The 18,166-nt window shown below is 39.6% G+C and overlaps 2 protein-coding genes across 6 annotated transcripts in view; one reads left to right on the top strand and one right to left on the bottom strand.

Moving 5' to 3' along the window:
- Positions 1 to 18,166, top strand: part of itgb3bp (integrin subunit beta 3 binding protein) — a 121,577-nt gene that overhangs the window by 10,439 nt on the left and 92,972 nt on the right. The gene's annotated exons all lie outside the window — the stretch shown is intronic.
- On the bottom strand, positions 104 to 16,917 carry alg6 (ALG6 alpha-1,3-glucosyltransferase). Its single transcript, XM_020098476.2, has 14 exons — positions 16,716 to 16,917; positions 16,417 to 16,501; positions 15,876 to 15,965; positions 15,534 to 15,622; positions 15,291 to 15,373; positions 14,664 to 14,728; positions 13,688 to 13,873; positions 12,262 to 12,397; positions 8,859 to 8,944; positions 7,202 to 7,286; positions 6,734 to 6,804; positions 5,556 to 5,624; positions 3,913 to 4,105; positions 104 to 1,193 (listed from the first exon to the last, which is right to left on the bottom strand). The coding sequence occupies exons 1-14, from the start codon at positions 16,795 to 16,797 to the stop codon at positions 996 to 998; spliced, it is 1,518 nt and encodes a 505-aa protein (XP_019954035.2). The 5' UTR covers positions 16,798 to 16,917; the 3' UTR covers positions 104 to 995.

Raw genomic sequence — 18,166 nt, 5'->3', positions numbered from 1 at the left:
AAGGTGATTTAGCAGATGACTTGGTTAATGTGGACAGTTTACTGTGTATGAGGATGCTTCAGATTAAATAATTTAACAATGTGGAAATAAAACTTGTGTTCACTTTAGATCGCTGAGAATTTTTTATTATTTTCACCAAAACTAACTTTGCACAAAATAACTTCACTGGTGGATAAAAAAGTAGAAAATTATATATATATAAAAAAAGTTCACATGAATAGATTACTAACAACCATAACTAGTAGAGCTGAGTCGAGCCCTATCACGTGTTTAATCACAATCCTCACAGAAGGTACAGAGGATGGACAAAATAACATGAACACCTCGCAATATCATTACATTTTATTACAGCAAATATGTACAGCACCTCTTTGAATAATAACCTAACACTATAGGGGGTGTTCCTATTATTGTGACCACCTTCTGTAGCTTGACCAACACTGATGTTGTGTTGTCCCCTCTTTGTTAGTTACTTGGAAGGATGCAGTATGGGTCAGGAAAAAAAACTGTACATTTTGGGGTGAATCCAGGATTATTTTTTCACTTTCTTTCACAGAAAATAATAAATGGATCGTGATGGAAAAAAGTAATTGTTAGGGGACTGATGTTTGGAGGAATTTAGTGTCCAAATAAAAATCTGGATCAAGTGAATTTAAATGTGGTTTTATAAGGAGACTGACCTTGGCGGAGGTATGCGCTCTACTGAGTGCTGTTGTAGTTCGTTTTGCTATTTCACAAAATTATTTGGTCCAAAAAATCTTTACCCACTCCTTTCATTCAATATCACAGCACCTCTGAACTGGCATTTTGTTTTGCAGTACATTGACAAGCCAACATCACTGAGGATGTATGATACGAGTCTGGCGAACAAGATGCCTTAACAAGAACTTTGTCCCATTTGTATTTAGTTCATGATGGCACGAGTGAAATGCACCTTTAGAGGAAATAGAACCCAGAATGTAACACCAGTTCAAAACCTTGAGGTATGGCATCACTCAGTTGATCTTCTTCTGGCTCTTTCTGGAGGGTGGTCCACTGAACTGCACAATGTTGAAATATAGAAATGTCCCCAAAAAGTGCAGGAAAGCCGTAGTAGACACCAACACAGGAAACAAGTCCGGTAGATGTGGCGGTGCGGTCACAGCTACGCTTGCAACGCTTAAACCAACCATGGCTGCGACACAGATGTAGAACTGTAACACAAAGAGAGTGTGTGAGGTTATATGATCCAAATAAGAGGAGTTTGCTCAGCTGTCATCTTGTGACCTTAGTATTTCAGTCACATCATAGCATGTGCTCATAAGTTTGGACACCCATAGGCAAAGAACATGTTTTGTTGATTTTTGAAGTGAACAGAAGTAAATACAGCGCCTACAGCAAACACTTATTAAAAATGACCTTTTTCAAATGTTAATGGGATGGTCCATTTTATTTCAAGGAACTTAAAAAAACAGCGATTGTGGCAAGGGCATTGAGTTTAGGCACCACTCTACTTGTAAAATACTTACTTCCTATAATACTTCATTAAGTCGTTAAGTTGATGACATTTCCAGTGCTGATGAATTCTCTGACTCTTCAGACCTCATAGTAACACTCAACAAACACAGGCTCCTCGAAGCAACTGACTGAGAATCTGAAAATGAAGTTAACTGAAGACTATGCAGCAGCACTTGATGGACAGATCACCTTGTCAATTTAAGTTAGTCAGTTAAACATGGTGGTGAAAATATTAGAGGAAAGAATGGATCCAACTAAATATCAGCAAAATGTCTAGCCTCTACTACAGGAAATACAACCATGACACAAGCTTTAGGAAAGTTGTTCAGACCCTTGACTGGAAAATCATTGAAAATCTGTCACAGTATCTAAAGGTAAATAATAACCTTTTTTGGTCAGTAAAATTATATTCAGTGTATGTTTGTTTTTGTTCAAGTTACAATAAGAGACTCAAGTCAATGCCATCCGATCATTCTGCTTAAAACAAGCGGAGTGCCCCTGTAGAGTATGAATAACAAGCTGCTACCATCCCTAAGAACACCGCTTTCAACTAAAGAGACCAATCACAGACGTTTATGTCTAACTCTTCGCCAAAGTAATTTTAATCACTGAATTTATATTCTGAATCAGGAACTTCTGCTAGTGAAACAATGAAATGACTGGGTACCTCAGGCTATGAACAAACTGTTAGCGTTTCCCTTAATTTTAATTGCAACCATTTGAAACCGATGAATGATTTAATTTAAAAGAGCTCTCAGACGACATAGAATATTTATTCTTGAATGACGGACATCAAATTGGTCATTTGAGAAGTGCTATAAAGAAAAGACTGAGGCTTGAAATATATTCAAAGGACAGGCAGTCGGAATTTTTGGCCCAATAAAACCACCTTTTTTAGAGTTAGACACAGTGATAGTGTCTATTTGGGCAAAATGACGCAGAGATTAGTCGGTGGCAAAGATGGAGGAACCACCTCAACCCCACCCCCGCCTTCGACACCCCAAACTCATGAAACCCTATCGTCATCATCGGGGCTCGCTATTTATGCTGCTTGTGTAAATAAATATATCTAGGCAAACGTGTGTTAATGATGCATGCTATAAAAAGACACCTTCTCTTAATCTCTGACACCCTATCGGTGCCCCTGTCACTAAGGGGCTGCTGGTGCACCCAATTCAGATGCTGTGGAAACTTAAATAAGTGATAAATAATTCTTTGCCTGGCAGCGGCTTTCATCCCTGGACAGCTTACACAGCTTACAGCGGCACATGATCTTTATTTATACAGTTGCGTATATCTTCTCACACAGTTGCAATTTAGGTCTAATGCCACTTTCAAAGTAGAGGCCACCTGGGATCCTGAAATCACCACGGGAATTATTACAAACCCATCAGCTGTACATCCTCCTCATCCTCGCCCATTATACAAGAGCAGATATGAAGTATTGAACTTATCAAGCAGCAGGAACTCTTTGCTCATTGTTATTAATCGAACATGTGTCTTATCTGAGTCTACAACATGAAAACATGTCGCAGTGCAATTCCTGCCTGTGTTCAAGGTTTTGAATAACTTTGCATTACCTTTGCTAACAAATGACCTCATCCAGGGGGGTTATGTTTTCATTGGTGTTTGTTTGATTATTAGCAAGATTACACAAAAACTACTGAACTGATTTCCATGGTATGACCTAAGGAAGAACTCATTACATTTTTAACATATTGAACCATGTTCTTCCCATTTCTTTAACATTTAAATAATATATATAAAATAAATCTGACATATTTATGAGGGTGTGTAATTTGGTGAAAATCCAAACGAATATCTGGATCAAGTGAGTTTAAATGGTTTCATAACAGGACTGCTGGGCCTTGTCTGAGGTATATACTCTACTGAGTGCTATTGTACTTGCAACAGCAGCCTCCATCTTTTGAAGATGTAACTGACATTAAACCATAGTCTTTGCCTCCTTTGTCGACAATAATGGTCATGTGTCCTTTTTGACATTCAGCAGGGCTAGGGACACCCTAGACCTAAGTCAGTTCAGCAACATGAGACTCTAAGTGCAGAAGAATATCTTAGTCCATGTGTACTCAGCAAGAACAGCAGGTCAAAGCAATCTATAGATCATAAACAGGGCAAATTCCAAAACATTGGACAGTTAGATTTTTGTTTTTCTATAGATTATATTGAGCCATTCTTTCACCAACAATAAATAATTAGTTTTTTCTAGGGTAGAGCCTAAGTACATGTTTTAAAATGCCACTGAAAATGTTGTAAATATATAAACCAAACATCTGACATCTTGACTTACTTTACTACCAGACTGAGCTTGGTAGTAACTCAACATAGATGAGACATGCAGATGACAGAATCAGTGCTGGCTGTTGGTCACTGTACCAGCGATTACATACTGACCTTCCATCTCATTAAAAAGGCCAAGTCCATTTTGGGTAGGAAGAAAAACAGCTTATGATAGGCGCCCAGTCTCAGGTCTTCCTCTGAACAGCGCTTCAGGGCAGACAATAGATAGATGCTGTAGAAGAGGAAGCCCAGCGAGGTCACAACGTAGGGCACCAGCAGACCGTCCTTAAGAAACAGCGGCAGCATGCTGCATACAGGGACAAGGACAATAGTGCAGACAACAGAAAAGTGTTGAGGACACCTATTGACAGAAATAATTTATATTCCACAGTTGATTGACAACACAAAAATATTTTCATTTACGTCTGACAACACATTGTTAAGTTCAGTATCATGTTTGTTGAAAGATGGGCAACATTACACCACACAGCTTTTATCCAACAGGCCTGCACAAGCTTTATGTTCCCTGGAGGGCGATGGCTCGGACACTCATGCCAAGCTTATCTTAGTTTAGCAGAGGGGCATGGACAAGAACAACAGTTGACTCATAGTAAATCGCACACCACCCCACTTATAAAAACCAATAGACCACTCATTGTGATTTTTACTCCAACAATAAAGCTCCATTCAGAAGATAGCTGTGTAAAATTTGAGAAATACATACTTCTTCAACTTAAACAGACTGACTGCATTCTGTCTGTCTCATAAAATTGCCATGGCAGAGCAGCCATTCAGCCAATTATGCTAACAGAAGATGTATTTCTTTTTTAAATGGCAGTGTCTGTAGAGGATGCAGATAATGTGTCCAAGTCAGACTGTACTGGGAAACAGCTACAGAATGACCTCCTGTCCCTACACAACACACACTTAGATGACAGGCATGTAGACTATGCCATGTAATCCCCAGATATCCTTATACTAAACCACACGCACAACAATTAGTGCTGCCGGAAGAATTTAACAACAGCTGGTGAAAGTTAGATGGAGCATTTGCAGCACTACTCGTCTTTGCCATTCATGGTCCTCAGCTCAACCCTCATCACAGATCCATTTAGCTTTTTAGGATTATTTCTAGGTATTTGATGGTTGTAGCAAGAGACAGTATAGACAAGAAGAGATTACACGAGAGTTGTATCTTAAACATTACTGGCCAGTTTTGATTGTCAAGATTTTGAGTGAATGATATTACACGGTACGTGGAGGGATGTGGTATGGGTCAGGGTAGAACCCAATAAATGTTGTTGCAGAACCATATCAAGGTTTTATTTGACATTTGACATTTTCTAAGAAGTCCCAGTGGATAATTAACGAACCTGACATATTTACAAGACTGATATCTATGAGTGTGTCCTCTCTAACTGCTCAAACTAAAAGTTAAGGTGGCAACAGAAAATATTGTTTTTTAATGATCATGGATCCCCAAAAAACATTTATCATTTCGCCCGGAAGGAGCCTATCTCTGCTAAGCCTATCGCCCTATACCACCATGTTAAATATAGCCTGTTTATCCGGATCTACTCCCAAATTTTGTGGGTATTACTTTGGGCGATGTCTCACCCTTCCACCAAAATGTATATAAATCGGTTCAGTAGTAAACATAATCAGCTGGTATCCATCTTTGATTCACCTACCATCCATATTTAGTTAATAGTTCACAGTTTGATTGTGTTAGTGATCCTTCCTCCTCATAGACTTACCTGAATGTTGAGGCCTGTAGAAACCAAATAGCCACCAGGGGCAGGTCATTCAGCAGAAGGCAGACCGGCCTAGAAAATATCAAAACTGGATATTGTCACTGTTGAACACATTCTGCAGTAAGTATCATTAAATATAATTTTACAGTGAGACAGGAAGTGAGGCCACATTAGATTGAAGCTGGATATGGAATGTTGTCATGCGTGTATAATAATAAAGCTACTGACCTAATGGGACATCCACATGAATTGATTATTCTCAGCTTCTCACAAGGCAGTCAGCGTTTGTTGTTCCACATTATTTTATGTCAGGTCAGTGGCCTTATTACTGTAATTGCACTGTATGCATATTTGCTGCTGTATAACCCGAATCCATCTTTTACTTGAACCAAGTATTCAATGATAAAATCAAGATCTCCAGTTGTTCACTGTGATAAATGTATTATTAAATGCTGTGCGTCTGGTGTAGGACTGTTGCTGACTGAACTTGGTTTGTCTGTGTCGGTGCACACTCTGCTCCGCAGCCGACACTTTCCACCGGTCCCTGAGACCATAATTACAGCCAGTGCTCTTTGGCGATCCTGTTACAGCCCAATAATTGATCCTGCGCAAACAATGCCTCGAGCTGCTGCCTGCCATTCTTTCCTAATCCCTGGACATGCATTACTGATTGATTCCAGGGGACAGGTGGGAGATATAACTCAATAGTTAATAAAGCAACAATCTACCCTAATCTAGATTAATAGATGAGCCCAGATCTAGGAACCCAATCCCTCGCTGCCAAATCTATCCCAGGCATCACCCTCCACCTATAGCCGCAACAGCTTTATACATATAGAGGTAAATGGTAATGAGCCGCACACGAGCACATCTTACACCCACGTGTGCAAGAAATGAATTTAGTGCAGCAGTGAGTGTGATGAAAGAGGTGAAAAACCTTTCAGTTAGCAAGGCTGTACATTAATAGAGAGCAACTGTGGCAGTCCGGCATGTGAATGACGTCACTTAAACAAAGTGCACATGTATTCAACTTAATATCAAACTGCAAAACGTAATTTAAGATTAACGAGGGAGACAAAGCTCCTGTCTGAGTAGAAATTAAATCTGCAGTCATGAATATTTGAGATATCCCTGATTTTATCTAATTAAAAAAAAGTTACAGTTTTCTTCTGCGTACTTACAAGGCAGCCAAGAGGATGGACTTCTCATGGACTTGATAGGAGAAGAGGAAAAATGCTAGAGATGAATTTGCCTAAAAAAAGACAATGAGATAATCAATATAACAGCTTCTACCGGGTTTAGGACAAGAATACTTTTCAATAAATCCAAAGAAAGACACCAACATATAAACACAGGCATCACTAAATCAAATTATATCATATACCTATAAGGCTTTGTTCAAAAAATGTTTATTAAATACATAAATATACTATTAAACAGTGTTTCACATTAATTATCAGGACTGTGGCCCAAAACAGTTCCAGTCTGCAGCACTATTTGCCTTGTGCTCGCTCGCTATTTCCCTTTGCATGCTCGTGTCATCGTCCATAAAGTTTTTTTCTGTTCATGGAGAGAATCAGACCTCATAGTTTTCAGCTGCAGATATGTTAGTTACATTAGAGGTGTAGGGGTAATCCAAAAACACTCACCAAGGCCAGTTTAAACTGCCAGAAGGTGGGCTTTGTCAGCAGTCTGATAGAAGAGGGCAGGGCTGCCAAGAGGGTGCAAGCAAAGCTGGAAAAAGAGTAAAGACACATACAGATCAGTCATATGATCTCACATCAGCACCGTCAACAACAGTCAAGCACACAAAATCCTGAATATCCTCCAGAGGAAGTGATTATGCAGCAGAAAATCCAGTGGAGCAAAAAAAGGGAGAAAAAAAAGAGTTGAGGAGCAGAAAATCAATTTGGATGAATATAATTAAATGTATTTGCACATAATCCCAGGCTTTCAAGCACATCCCTCTGTCGTGTTGACATGGATTCATGTGAAAAGTAATAATGATAATATAAGTCTATTTTTCCAGAATAACCAAACACTAACAAACCACAGAGTGAGATACATTTTTGTGTCAGTGGCTCTAAATGGTCTGATTTTGATGTTGGATGCAAACAATCAATGCGTCAAACCATCCTGCTCGTTTTCAGACACCGCCTGCTCTGCGGCTAAGACCCTGGCTATGTAGGAAATAAACTAAATACTGGGCCTGTGTTAGGGTAAGCAGGCATTAGTTTAACCCTTCAATTGTCACCTGCTGGGGGCCAGAGGCACCGGAAGACACTGACTATGTGTTAGTGTAAACGTGAATAAACGTGCTGATGGGCCCGGACAGTGAGTTAGCTCAAGGTGTTAGGGTTATGTGAACAGTGATGTATAGAAATAGCCAAATCAATAGAAAGATAAAGAGTGGCAGTACAAATATTAAGACCACTCAGTTGGTATTTAGTGGGTATGAGAGTGTGTGTGTTATGTGTGGGGCAGGGTTTTGCGGTCCGGAAGGACATGGATCACTTTTCACAGCTGATTCTTTCTGTGTACACAGCACACCCACACTGGAGCATTTAACAACCCATTTGCCAGTGCCAAAAAGACAAGAGTGTTTTTCATTTGTTTGAAATGCACAACAGTCAAAGAAGTCCAACTTGATCCCTCGACTTAGCAGTCTGGCAGAAACGTGTCCATGCTTCGAACACAGGACTCCTAAATTTAGCGAGCCGGGTTATTTAAGCAGGCTCCACCATGACACAACTGCTGCGTTGACTATTTCCTCCACTGTGACGACGCAGGTCTTCATCTTTTGGTCAAAATAACACGTATCTTAAGAATGCCTGGAATTCACTGTGGGATAGCGGGCAGAGATACTGAACGTTAAATGACATGAGTTTACTACGTGTTCTCCCCAGATAGCACCGTTTATTTGTCCCCCTCTTTCTCTCACCCACAATCCATCATAATATTTTTGAAAACTCCGCCTGTATCTGTGTATGACACATGCTTTAGTGGTTCCTTGGACAATTCAACCCCTTGTCACTACGTTTCCCGAAACAGTTGTGACTTTATATTCAGAAGTTCCTCACAAGATGTTTCCTTTAGGGATGATCTTATTTCCACTCTGCTGGATCACAGTCTTTATTCCCTTGGGCAAGCTTTGCCTTCCCAGGAAATGAAAGGAGTGAAAATGGGACACGAGAGGAAAAGGTTTAAAAAAAGAACAACAATGACAAAGAAATAAAAACAAAAGAAAGGAACGATGAAAGCTAGAAGAGGGAGAAAAGTGATAGATACTCGACATAAAGGGATTACCTGAGGTAGAGCTGAGACTCTGTGGACAGAATGGATCTGATCTTTATCAAGGTGTTCAAGCTGCACCATGTGTTGGCCACCTTATCCTTTACACACACACACACACACACACACACACACACACACACACACACACACACACAAAACACATCATTTTCCATGACTCAACAAATTATATTCTGAAAAGGGAAAGCAAATAAGTGGCATTGCTTTAAGTAATTTCCCCACTAGGAGTATAAAAATAAAACAATAAAAATTCCTCTGGTCATGTGTGTCATAAATTCACTCCCTTGTCAGAAAAAGCATGGGACTTATTTGTAAACTTGGAAGCACAAGGTCAAGTGTCAAACTAGAGTAGTTTCTGCATAACCAGCAGATATAGGCCAACCACAGAGCACTGCTAATAACTACACACTGTCAGAATTATGGATAATTCTCTATATAATCAAATTTATTCAGTTTTTGACTTCAAAAAATATATTCCACGAAAAAAAGGGCTGCATTACAATAAAAAAAAAAGATTGAAATTTCATAATTGATCTATAAACGCTTTGTTCATTAAATGTCAAAATAGTGAAAAACATTATTTGACACAGAGCACAAATTGATTCAATTTCAAAGAAAAGCAGAAAGTTCTAACTTTTGGGAAAATGATTGGAATTTTTCACTTGATTTGAAATGACAATCAGTCAGTCTGTTATTAAAACCTAGATGAATGTTTTGTTGATTGACTCACAACTTTTCTCTCGTTTTAGACCGAGTTCATAAAATCACATCGTTACAGTTTGCGACTGATATAAAAGCTGTGAGATCAGATGAGGAAAGCCTTGCTGTTGCTATTCCGTGGATTTCAGTGCTTAAGCAGTTGTGCAGGAATCAGATGATATTGAAGCTGATATCCCACAACATAGAGACAGTGTGACTAGATCAGCTTTATGATGCCACTGCAGGTGGTTTCTCAGCGTGGCCCTGTCTAGAAAGCCTATTCCTGTCCTCCACTCTCTCCCCTCTGTGCTACAGCTGCTCGCGGCACAGCTGTGTGGATCTTAGTGGCAGCCTAGTCAGCAGCACTGGGTCATCCAGCGTTGTGTTGTCTCAGCCCCCTTCCCTCTCACTTTCCTCTTTGCCTCCTCGCTCCAAATAACTACCACGGGAATTTTCCTGGACACCGCCTGAAGGCAACACATGAGCGATGGGGGGGGTGTCCCCATTGGCAAATGTAAGTGCAGGGGGGGGGGGGCGCGAGAGCAGTGCGGCTCCTTCACCTATGAGCTAGCATGGAATTTCACAGGGGGAAGCATTTGGTGCCATTTTTGTGAGCAGGCGGCAACGTGAGACGTCAGAATGCAGCTCAGTGGGTAAACTTACAACTGCTCCCTCCCAGAAGTCGCCAGGACCACCACTCATCAGCCCTCGTCCTCCCCCACCACCCCTTCTCACTTTTGTCCCCTTGTAAGCTTTTGCTTACGTGCACGATTTCACAATTAGTTCAGGACGACTCGCCCGGGCAGCCTCTCATGCTGCCGTCACAGGGGAGTATAGTGTCTCTCACACCCTGTGTATTATGTTTGCATCATTTCATTGAACAAATACTGCCGCAGGGCACGCCGCCATCCGCTCCCCCGGTAGAATTTTCAATTACTTCTCACATCTATGACACCTTGTGGTGGGTGCCACCTCAGGGACTAGGACAAGAGGGGTGTTAGAGGGTTTCAGAAATGAGAACTGCAAACCTTGGCATCTGAGCTGTCGTACCCACACAGTTACTTTACCTCTGCTTCTCCCATGACAGCTTTTAACGCTGCTGACTGGAAGCTCTTCAGGTCTGTCTCACTGTCGACTACCACCTTCCTTTTTAATTAATGTCAGATTCCTGTCCCTACTCATCCCTCTCAGGTTATCAGAGTGACGACAACGTACAAATGTGTGTGTGCGTATGTGTGTGTGTGTATGCATGTGTGCCTGCATGCAATAAAACAGTCCAAAATACTAATACACTTTCTAAAGACGCAGTCAGCAGCAGGCAACAGTTGTCGGATCTGCTCTGATATGCCTTCAAGTGTAGAGTTGGCCACACTCGTCGTTCCATATGGCTAAAACATGACTGACTACGAAGTGCTGAAAATACCCCGGCCATAAATTAGATAGATTTATCTATACCCTCCTCCTACTGTACATCCTGAACCCCAACTCCTCCCAGCCAGAGTGACATTGATCTCTTGACCTTTCACCATTTTATTCCACTGTTTTCTTTGATGCTGCGGGGTATCCATTTCCTGAGCGGCGCAGCAATGGAGGGTGATAATATATTTATATATGTGCGTACGAGAACTATCAAAATAGCATTTATATGGAATGACATTTATGCAAACAGCCACTCTCAGAAAAAAGTGTGTACTTAGATGAGTGCTTGTAGTTGTCTTGAGCATTTCCATTTAATTATACTACATACTACCACTCCAGTACATTTCAACAATAATTATTGTACTTTTTTACTTAACCACATTCATTAGAATGTGTTAGTTACTTCAGATATTCCAGTTCCTAATGCGAAATATAAAAATGAATAAATGGTAATGTATTATCATAAGTTAAGACTTGAGGAGATTCAAATTAGCCCCACCTTTACTAGCTGAAACATTAAAGTGGTCTGCACTTCATGCACCCTTATAATCCGAGATATAAAAAAATATTATTTTGAGAAGGGCCATTTTGCATATTGAGTACTTTTGGTACTTGAAACACATCTAGTTTTTACTTGTACTTTATCTTCACTTACAATAATTTAACAGATCTTAACATTGACAGATGAGTCAAATGCTGACTTCTTGGACCATTTTTTTATTCATTTAAGTTTCCCACTTGAAGCCACAAAACTGGAGGATGTTGCATCTTGAAAACCATACAAAAATCCATTTGGCATATCTGTTCAAAATGTCTCATTTCTTATTTTATGCCACTGATAATATCAGGATGATATTTGATTGTTGTTATTGGGTGCCATTCATTCATTAATATTTTGGAAATTTCCTGTGGATACATGTTCAAGAAGGGGTCGTCCTACTGCCCCTGCAACTCAAACCCATCTGCATCCCCTCAGGGGCAAGTAAAGCTTCAGTGGGAACAGGACATGTACATGTGACCTGTATAGCCCCTCTGATCTCCAGTCCATCCCAGTCTAACACTATTCATCCTTTTATATTCATGATCTGTCAGGAGATATTATCTTCTTCCACTTGATTCTTTAAATGGCATATTGGGATTTTGAGAAGAGAGCATCCATTCATCGATGCCCGCATGGCAAAAGTACAAATATTTCTAAAAAGACTTGGCCTCATTGGAAGATAGGGTTTCTTAGTTGTGGTTTTCAGGCTGAGTGTTGATTCAAGAAAGTCTACTGTACCTCAAACAGGCCGCGGGCCACGGGAAAGATCCTCCTAACCACCTGTAAGGCCTGGTCAGGGTCAGACAGGAAGGGCAGCCAGCAGAGGGCAAAACTCACCAACACGGTGACAGCAATTCTCACCAACAACATAAGCCTACATGAAAAAGGGTCACACAGAGACAAGTGCCACAATATTATGGTGTTTTTTCTCGCTTCAGTTTCCAAAAATAAACATGTTGACATTAGCATTTTGTTACATCTATTTCTGCTAGTATTCTTCAAACAATTAGTACACACTGTCTGCAAGTCCTAAATTTGGACTTTGACCCTTGTGTTAGGGAATGTAGTGAAAGCCATGCATCAGCTGAAAGTCTTTAGTGTAGTCAGGATATCTTGTCAGCTGTAACCGTCAAGCTGCTGGTTAAGTTGCACACACAGACATAGCTGAGGAGTTTGGGCATGGCGAGAGTGTCATCTGGACATATTCCTCCCCCCCGCTCCTGGCTCTTCTAATCCAGCTTTCCATTTGCTACTAAATGCCCTTGGTACATTGTTACTAGACAAACAGACACTGGACACACTAGTAACAACATCCAATGTGATTACCTCAGTCATTCTGCGGCATCTCCTGAGGACACCGCTCTCTAATAGACTGATATTACATATCTGCTTTCAGCGCGCAGTTGCCGACTCTACATGCAGCATGACAAAACAGAATTACCAATGACTGAACTGAATGTTCCTAATGCCTAATGCTATGTTCTTGGTATTAAGAATCTATAAGAACTATTTACAGGCCTTGGCTTTATTTAGACATGAGGGGAAATCATTCCTGATTGCAGGAATCAATACCACAAAATGTGACAACAGTCTTTTAAAAGACTGTGGAAAAACAAATTCACTGGTCGGGTTTTTCTTTTTCTGTGGTTTCAGACTTGGGTCATCTAGGAACTGTGGCTAAATATATTGTTACCTCCGCCAAGGAGGTTATGTTTTCATTGACGTTTGTTTGAGTGAGTGTTAAGTCAGAAGCACTACACAAAAACTACCAAGCGGATTATCAGGAAACTTGGTGGAATGATTAAGTATGAGTCAGGGAAGAATCCATTAAAATGATTATGCAGATCCAGATCAGGAAGCAGATCCAGGGCTTTATTTCACTTTATTTAACATTGAGAGTGTTTTGACATTTTCACCAAGAGAATAATTTATGAACTTTGATTAAAAAAGATCTGGCATGCTTACTAGATAGATTTTAATGAGTGTATGCAATTTGGTGGAGCTTGATTGGATTTACTGTTGGACCTAGGTGAAGGTATATGCTCTACTGAGTTCTATTCTGATTGAACATGTGACAATGAGGAGACAGTAGGTGACTCACTGCTAATTTTCCAAAGACAAAGAGATAACATGAGAGAAGACAGACAATAGTGGCAAGACTCACCCTCTCCCCATCAGACCCAACTTGACACACTTTCCCAGCAGGTAGCAGAAGAAGGGCAGAGCGTGGTACAGCTCCATCTGTTTGTAGTTGAGAGCGAGAGAGAAGGCCATGGAGCCAAAGGCATCCCAGCCCAGACCAAGAGCCAGAACCCCCCACAAAGCAAGGCCTTGGCTCACTCCATTATACCTGATACCGTTAAGGTCAATACTGGAATATAAGTGTAAACACTTGTACCTGCACATAGAAAAAAAAAAAGCTGTTCCAGGGTCAGTTCAGTTCAGTCCAGATGAGTTGAAGTACTTCATTGTTGTATTTCTTAAATGTCAGAATAACAAGGGCTAAAAACACTGATACGAAGAACCATCAATTTCATGGCTTATGTCACTATCCATTTTTTATTGTTCTATTTGTTCTGGAGGATCTATCATTTGATGGAGTGAGACGTAGTTGGCGATTGTTTCTTTTCATTTAATCTCGAGTTAATGATCATTTCCATGAAGAACAAAGGCAACAACCATCTTAAATAACGTTGCTGCTGGGTTTAGTGTCAAAATAACGGAATGCTGTGTTACACATTTGAGTAAAATATCAAAAATGCAGTTCTTTAGATGTAAAAATTATTTGAAATTCTTACATCAAAATAGTAGCATTTTACAATAAAGATATTATAAATAAAAGAAATAAATATTTAAACGTTAGCTTAAAACCTCCTCAGCCTGGCTTTTGATTAAGTAATACATTACTTGCTTATGTTATTGCATATATTTTGAATTATTTTGTCTGTTATAATGTATTGTTACTATATTTTGAAACCCCTTTTATTTACTTTTTCCCTCTATTAATTTTATCTTTGTTTTGTAATAGCTTTTAGAATCAATTTTTTACGGTATTTCATTGTCATTTGTGACCTAGAACTGTGAATAAAGTTTGATTTATTTGACAGATTACAAATAGTAAAAATGCACATAAGGGATACTGAAAATGTCCATAGTCAATGAGAATCAGTCCTGGATAGAGCAAGAAGCAGAACAGAGTGGAGACCTGGTGACACAAAAAGAAAAGATTTACAAGTTGAAATGAATTACACTTCTCATTATTAGTCAATTTGTCTATGATCTATAGTTGCAGGGAGACAATCGGTTCAATAACTGAGCTGTTTTCTTATTTCGTTCAGTCAATCCTAGACAGTATAGTCAGACAGATAGTTGGGTACCAGGAGTCTGTCCTGCCATGCGGTCAACAAACAGCATGCTGGGATAATCTGTTCAAGTTCTGCATTTTTTGCTGACAAAGCTGGTGAGAGTCTCTTTCAACAAGTGATCTTGAAATAAGTGTTTGATAATGTTAAATACTGTCAAAACACTAGAGGTTTTCCATCTAAACTGATAATTCACTTAAAATGCAGTAACTTAATGTAATAACATCCTATTATCATATTATATGATAATCATATTATATTGTAGCATATATTATATGTGATGACTTCATAATTCTCAGATTTAGTGCTGTAGTTAGCTTTAATACGGGTGGTTTCCCAGACTAAGAGGAAAATGTGGTTCATTACTATTAGATAATAAAAAACACTACTATACACGAGCGTTACCTTGTTCTTAGAGGATCCATCAGTCAGATAGAAACAGTACAACACCACAGCAGGGATGTAGATCAACAAATCTGCCACCAGGACTGGAACCGGAAAACAATATTGTATATCATTTTCAAATGTAATGCATTTTGTACCATCACTGCACAAATCATTACAGTAAGTGAAGTCAAGAGAAGTAGTGTAAGTAAAACAATTATCGTTATTTAAGGCTGAGGTGGACATGAATTGTGATTCATGTACCTGTAGCTCTCATGAATAATTTGTGCGCTGGACTTTCATAACCTCTGGATTTGTGGAGCTCCACCCATTCAGGGTTTATCATCTTGGCTCTGCAGGAAAAAACAGATGATTTAAATTTTGATTTTTCATTTTTAAACTGTTGTGGGTTCATTAAATGTCTGAAGGACATCTTAAAACACAGATGTGGTATACTGCAACTGAAATACATATGCCCTCTATGCAGAATAGATTTCATAGTAAATATACATAAAATACCAAAGATGCTACACTCACACTGACTATGGTAACTCGGATCTGTATTCATTTCCAGTGAAGCTCTGTACTCTAACACAATCTACTTACATGTAAGCACAGATCCAGCTGTGATAGGCAGTAAGAGGAGGATAGTCAAGACCCCAGTAGTTCAGGTCATTGTCAGTGGTGTTGAAGTACCTGTAAGAGAACAAATGCTTTATATTTTTAATCTGAAACATTGGATGCTACATTGAAAATATTTCACATTAAATATTATTTTCATTATGGATATTATTGATATTTTTGATAGATCCATTGTTTTTGGGGTTTTTTCCATCAGAAAATGATGAGACATTTGTTTGTCCCAACGATTGTTGAAATATCAACATTCCAAAAGAAAAATAATAACAATAATCACAATATCATCACATAATAATAATTGATTCCCTGCTAATTAAATTGTAGACTTAATGATTTAAAATATACTTCCTGTGTAGCTTAATTACAAAGCACCTCATATGTTTTCATGCAACAATCATATGTGTAAAGTAAGTAGTGAGTGAGTAACCCTTAAAACCCAACTGAACTCATCCTCTCTACGTGAGCGAGCCTGTGCTTCCTGAACCTTCTCCTCAGAGTTCACACTGACCATTCCTGCACTGGGAGGTTGTGGGTCACTTCCTGCCAGTGCCTTTGAGCCTCGTAGTCTCCAAACATGGGTGGTTTCCCCGCCCCTGCAGAGAGAGAGAGAGAGAGAGAGATTACACATGTGAATAAAACCCAAAACAACAACAACAGAGCCAGACACAGTGCTACATGCTAACTGTAGCACCCTGCTGGGAGTGCAACAACTTTAAACCCAATGGAGCTACACTGACACAAACACCAGTGCAGCTGAGTGCAGTTGTGATTCTCTCATGCTGACGTGAGACAACACTGACTTCCTACCTGAATACGGGTTTAACGAAACTCCCCATCTCACCACAACACCGAGCAGGACACAGATGGACACGAGGCTCCACGTCTGCATAACTCTGACGAGTGAAAATCACTTTTTCGATGAGAAAAGAACCGATAAACACAAACTCATCTCCACGTTGAGTCAGTTCACATTTCCGGTATACGTCATCCACCAAGGCTTCGTTTCACGCTCTCATTGGACACTGGACGCTGACGTAGTCACTGACACTTAAGAGGCGTTTGCGAACGTTTGGAAAAATTGATATTTCCTCTCGGTCCAGCAGGCGCTTCATTAAGGAAGCGTCTCCAAACGTGTTTTGGTGAAGCTATAGGAGATATAACTAGATATAACTCCTGTCAAAAAATTTAGTTATTCTGCCGGAGGTCTTCGTGAATGTTTATATATATATAGCTACAACTCGGATCTGGAAATTCTAAATTTCCTCGGTACATTGAATGCAGCATTTGTGGTAATGAGTTATGGTAAATTGATGGATATCATGCATCAAAGATACATTTCATCTGTGTTATCACATTTCATTGTTAAATGAACAAGCTGTTCACTCAGTAACAACATAACCATTGCTGATAATATCATTACAGAATTCACTAACAGCACAATACAGACACAAACTCAATGAATCAATTGCAGGATTATTTCCTTTCTTTTGTTCGTGCCTGCTGGAAGATTTCTCTTGTTTCACGTACCCTAAGTTATAGTATTGTATCATGAAGTTGGCCTATGTTTGCGTAATGTGCCTTGAGATAATGTATGTTATGATTTGGCGCTTTAAACTGAACTGAACTGAAATGTCCATCAATCAAAGCTTAACAATAATAAAAACTAATCTTTGATTCCAGTACACAGGTTCCTTTTGAAACACCTACAAGTGAAAAACAAGTTAGAGAATGTTAATATGTGTATGAATGAAACATGTTTGAAAACACAAAGAGGATTATTTTCCAATGACTGCCAGCATAACACAATATTTTGTGGGTTCCAAAACTTGTGTTCTTCTGGAAATGAGTGGTTCCTAATATGGCACGTTTAGTATAACCTATGCTATATCTTATCAAATAATATATTTTCAATTTATGGAAACATATGAGGATCTCACGGCAGCAAGTGCAACTACATGTGTCATCCATTTTGCAGCAGCTAACCATGGTGGAGCAAACAGCCCCTGTAGAGACTCAGTTGTGTAACTAGTTTGTTGTAACCTTCTGTATGTGTGGTTATAACAGCTTCGCCCTCCCCTCACATTGTAAATCTGAGCCCAGGGGCATTTTCTCCTCTGTGACCTTTTCGTCTGTTGACACCATCGTCATTGTTCCCAAGGTGTTGGGATTTGTTGGGTGAGACGTGTTCCTTGTGGTTCCGGCATCAATTATGCATAAATAATAATAACCTCGGACAACTGCTGATTTGCAATGACACT

This window comes from Paralichthys olivaceus, chromosome 3 (assembly GCF_024713975.1).
Source record: "Paralichthys olivaceus isolate ysfri-2021 chromosome 3, ASM2471397v2, whole genome shotgun sequence".
Taxonomy (NCBI): domain Eukaryota; kingdom Metazoa; phylum Chordata; class Actinopteri; order Pleuronectiformes; family Paralichthyidae; genus Paralichthys; species Paralichthys olivaceus.
The sequence above is the reverse complement of the archived record's forward strand: the minus strand, read 5'-3'. Positions and strand labels throughout refer to the sequence as shown.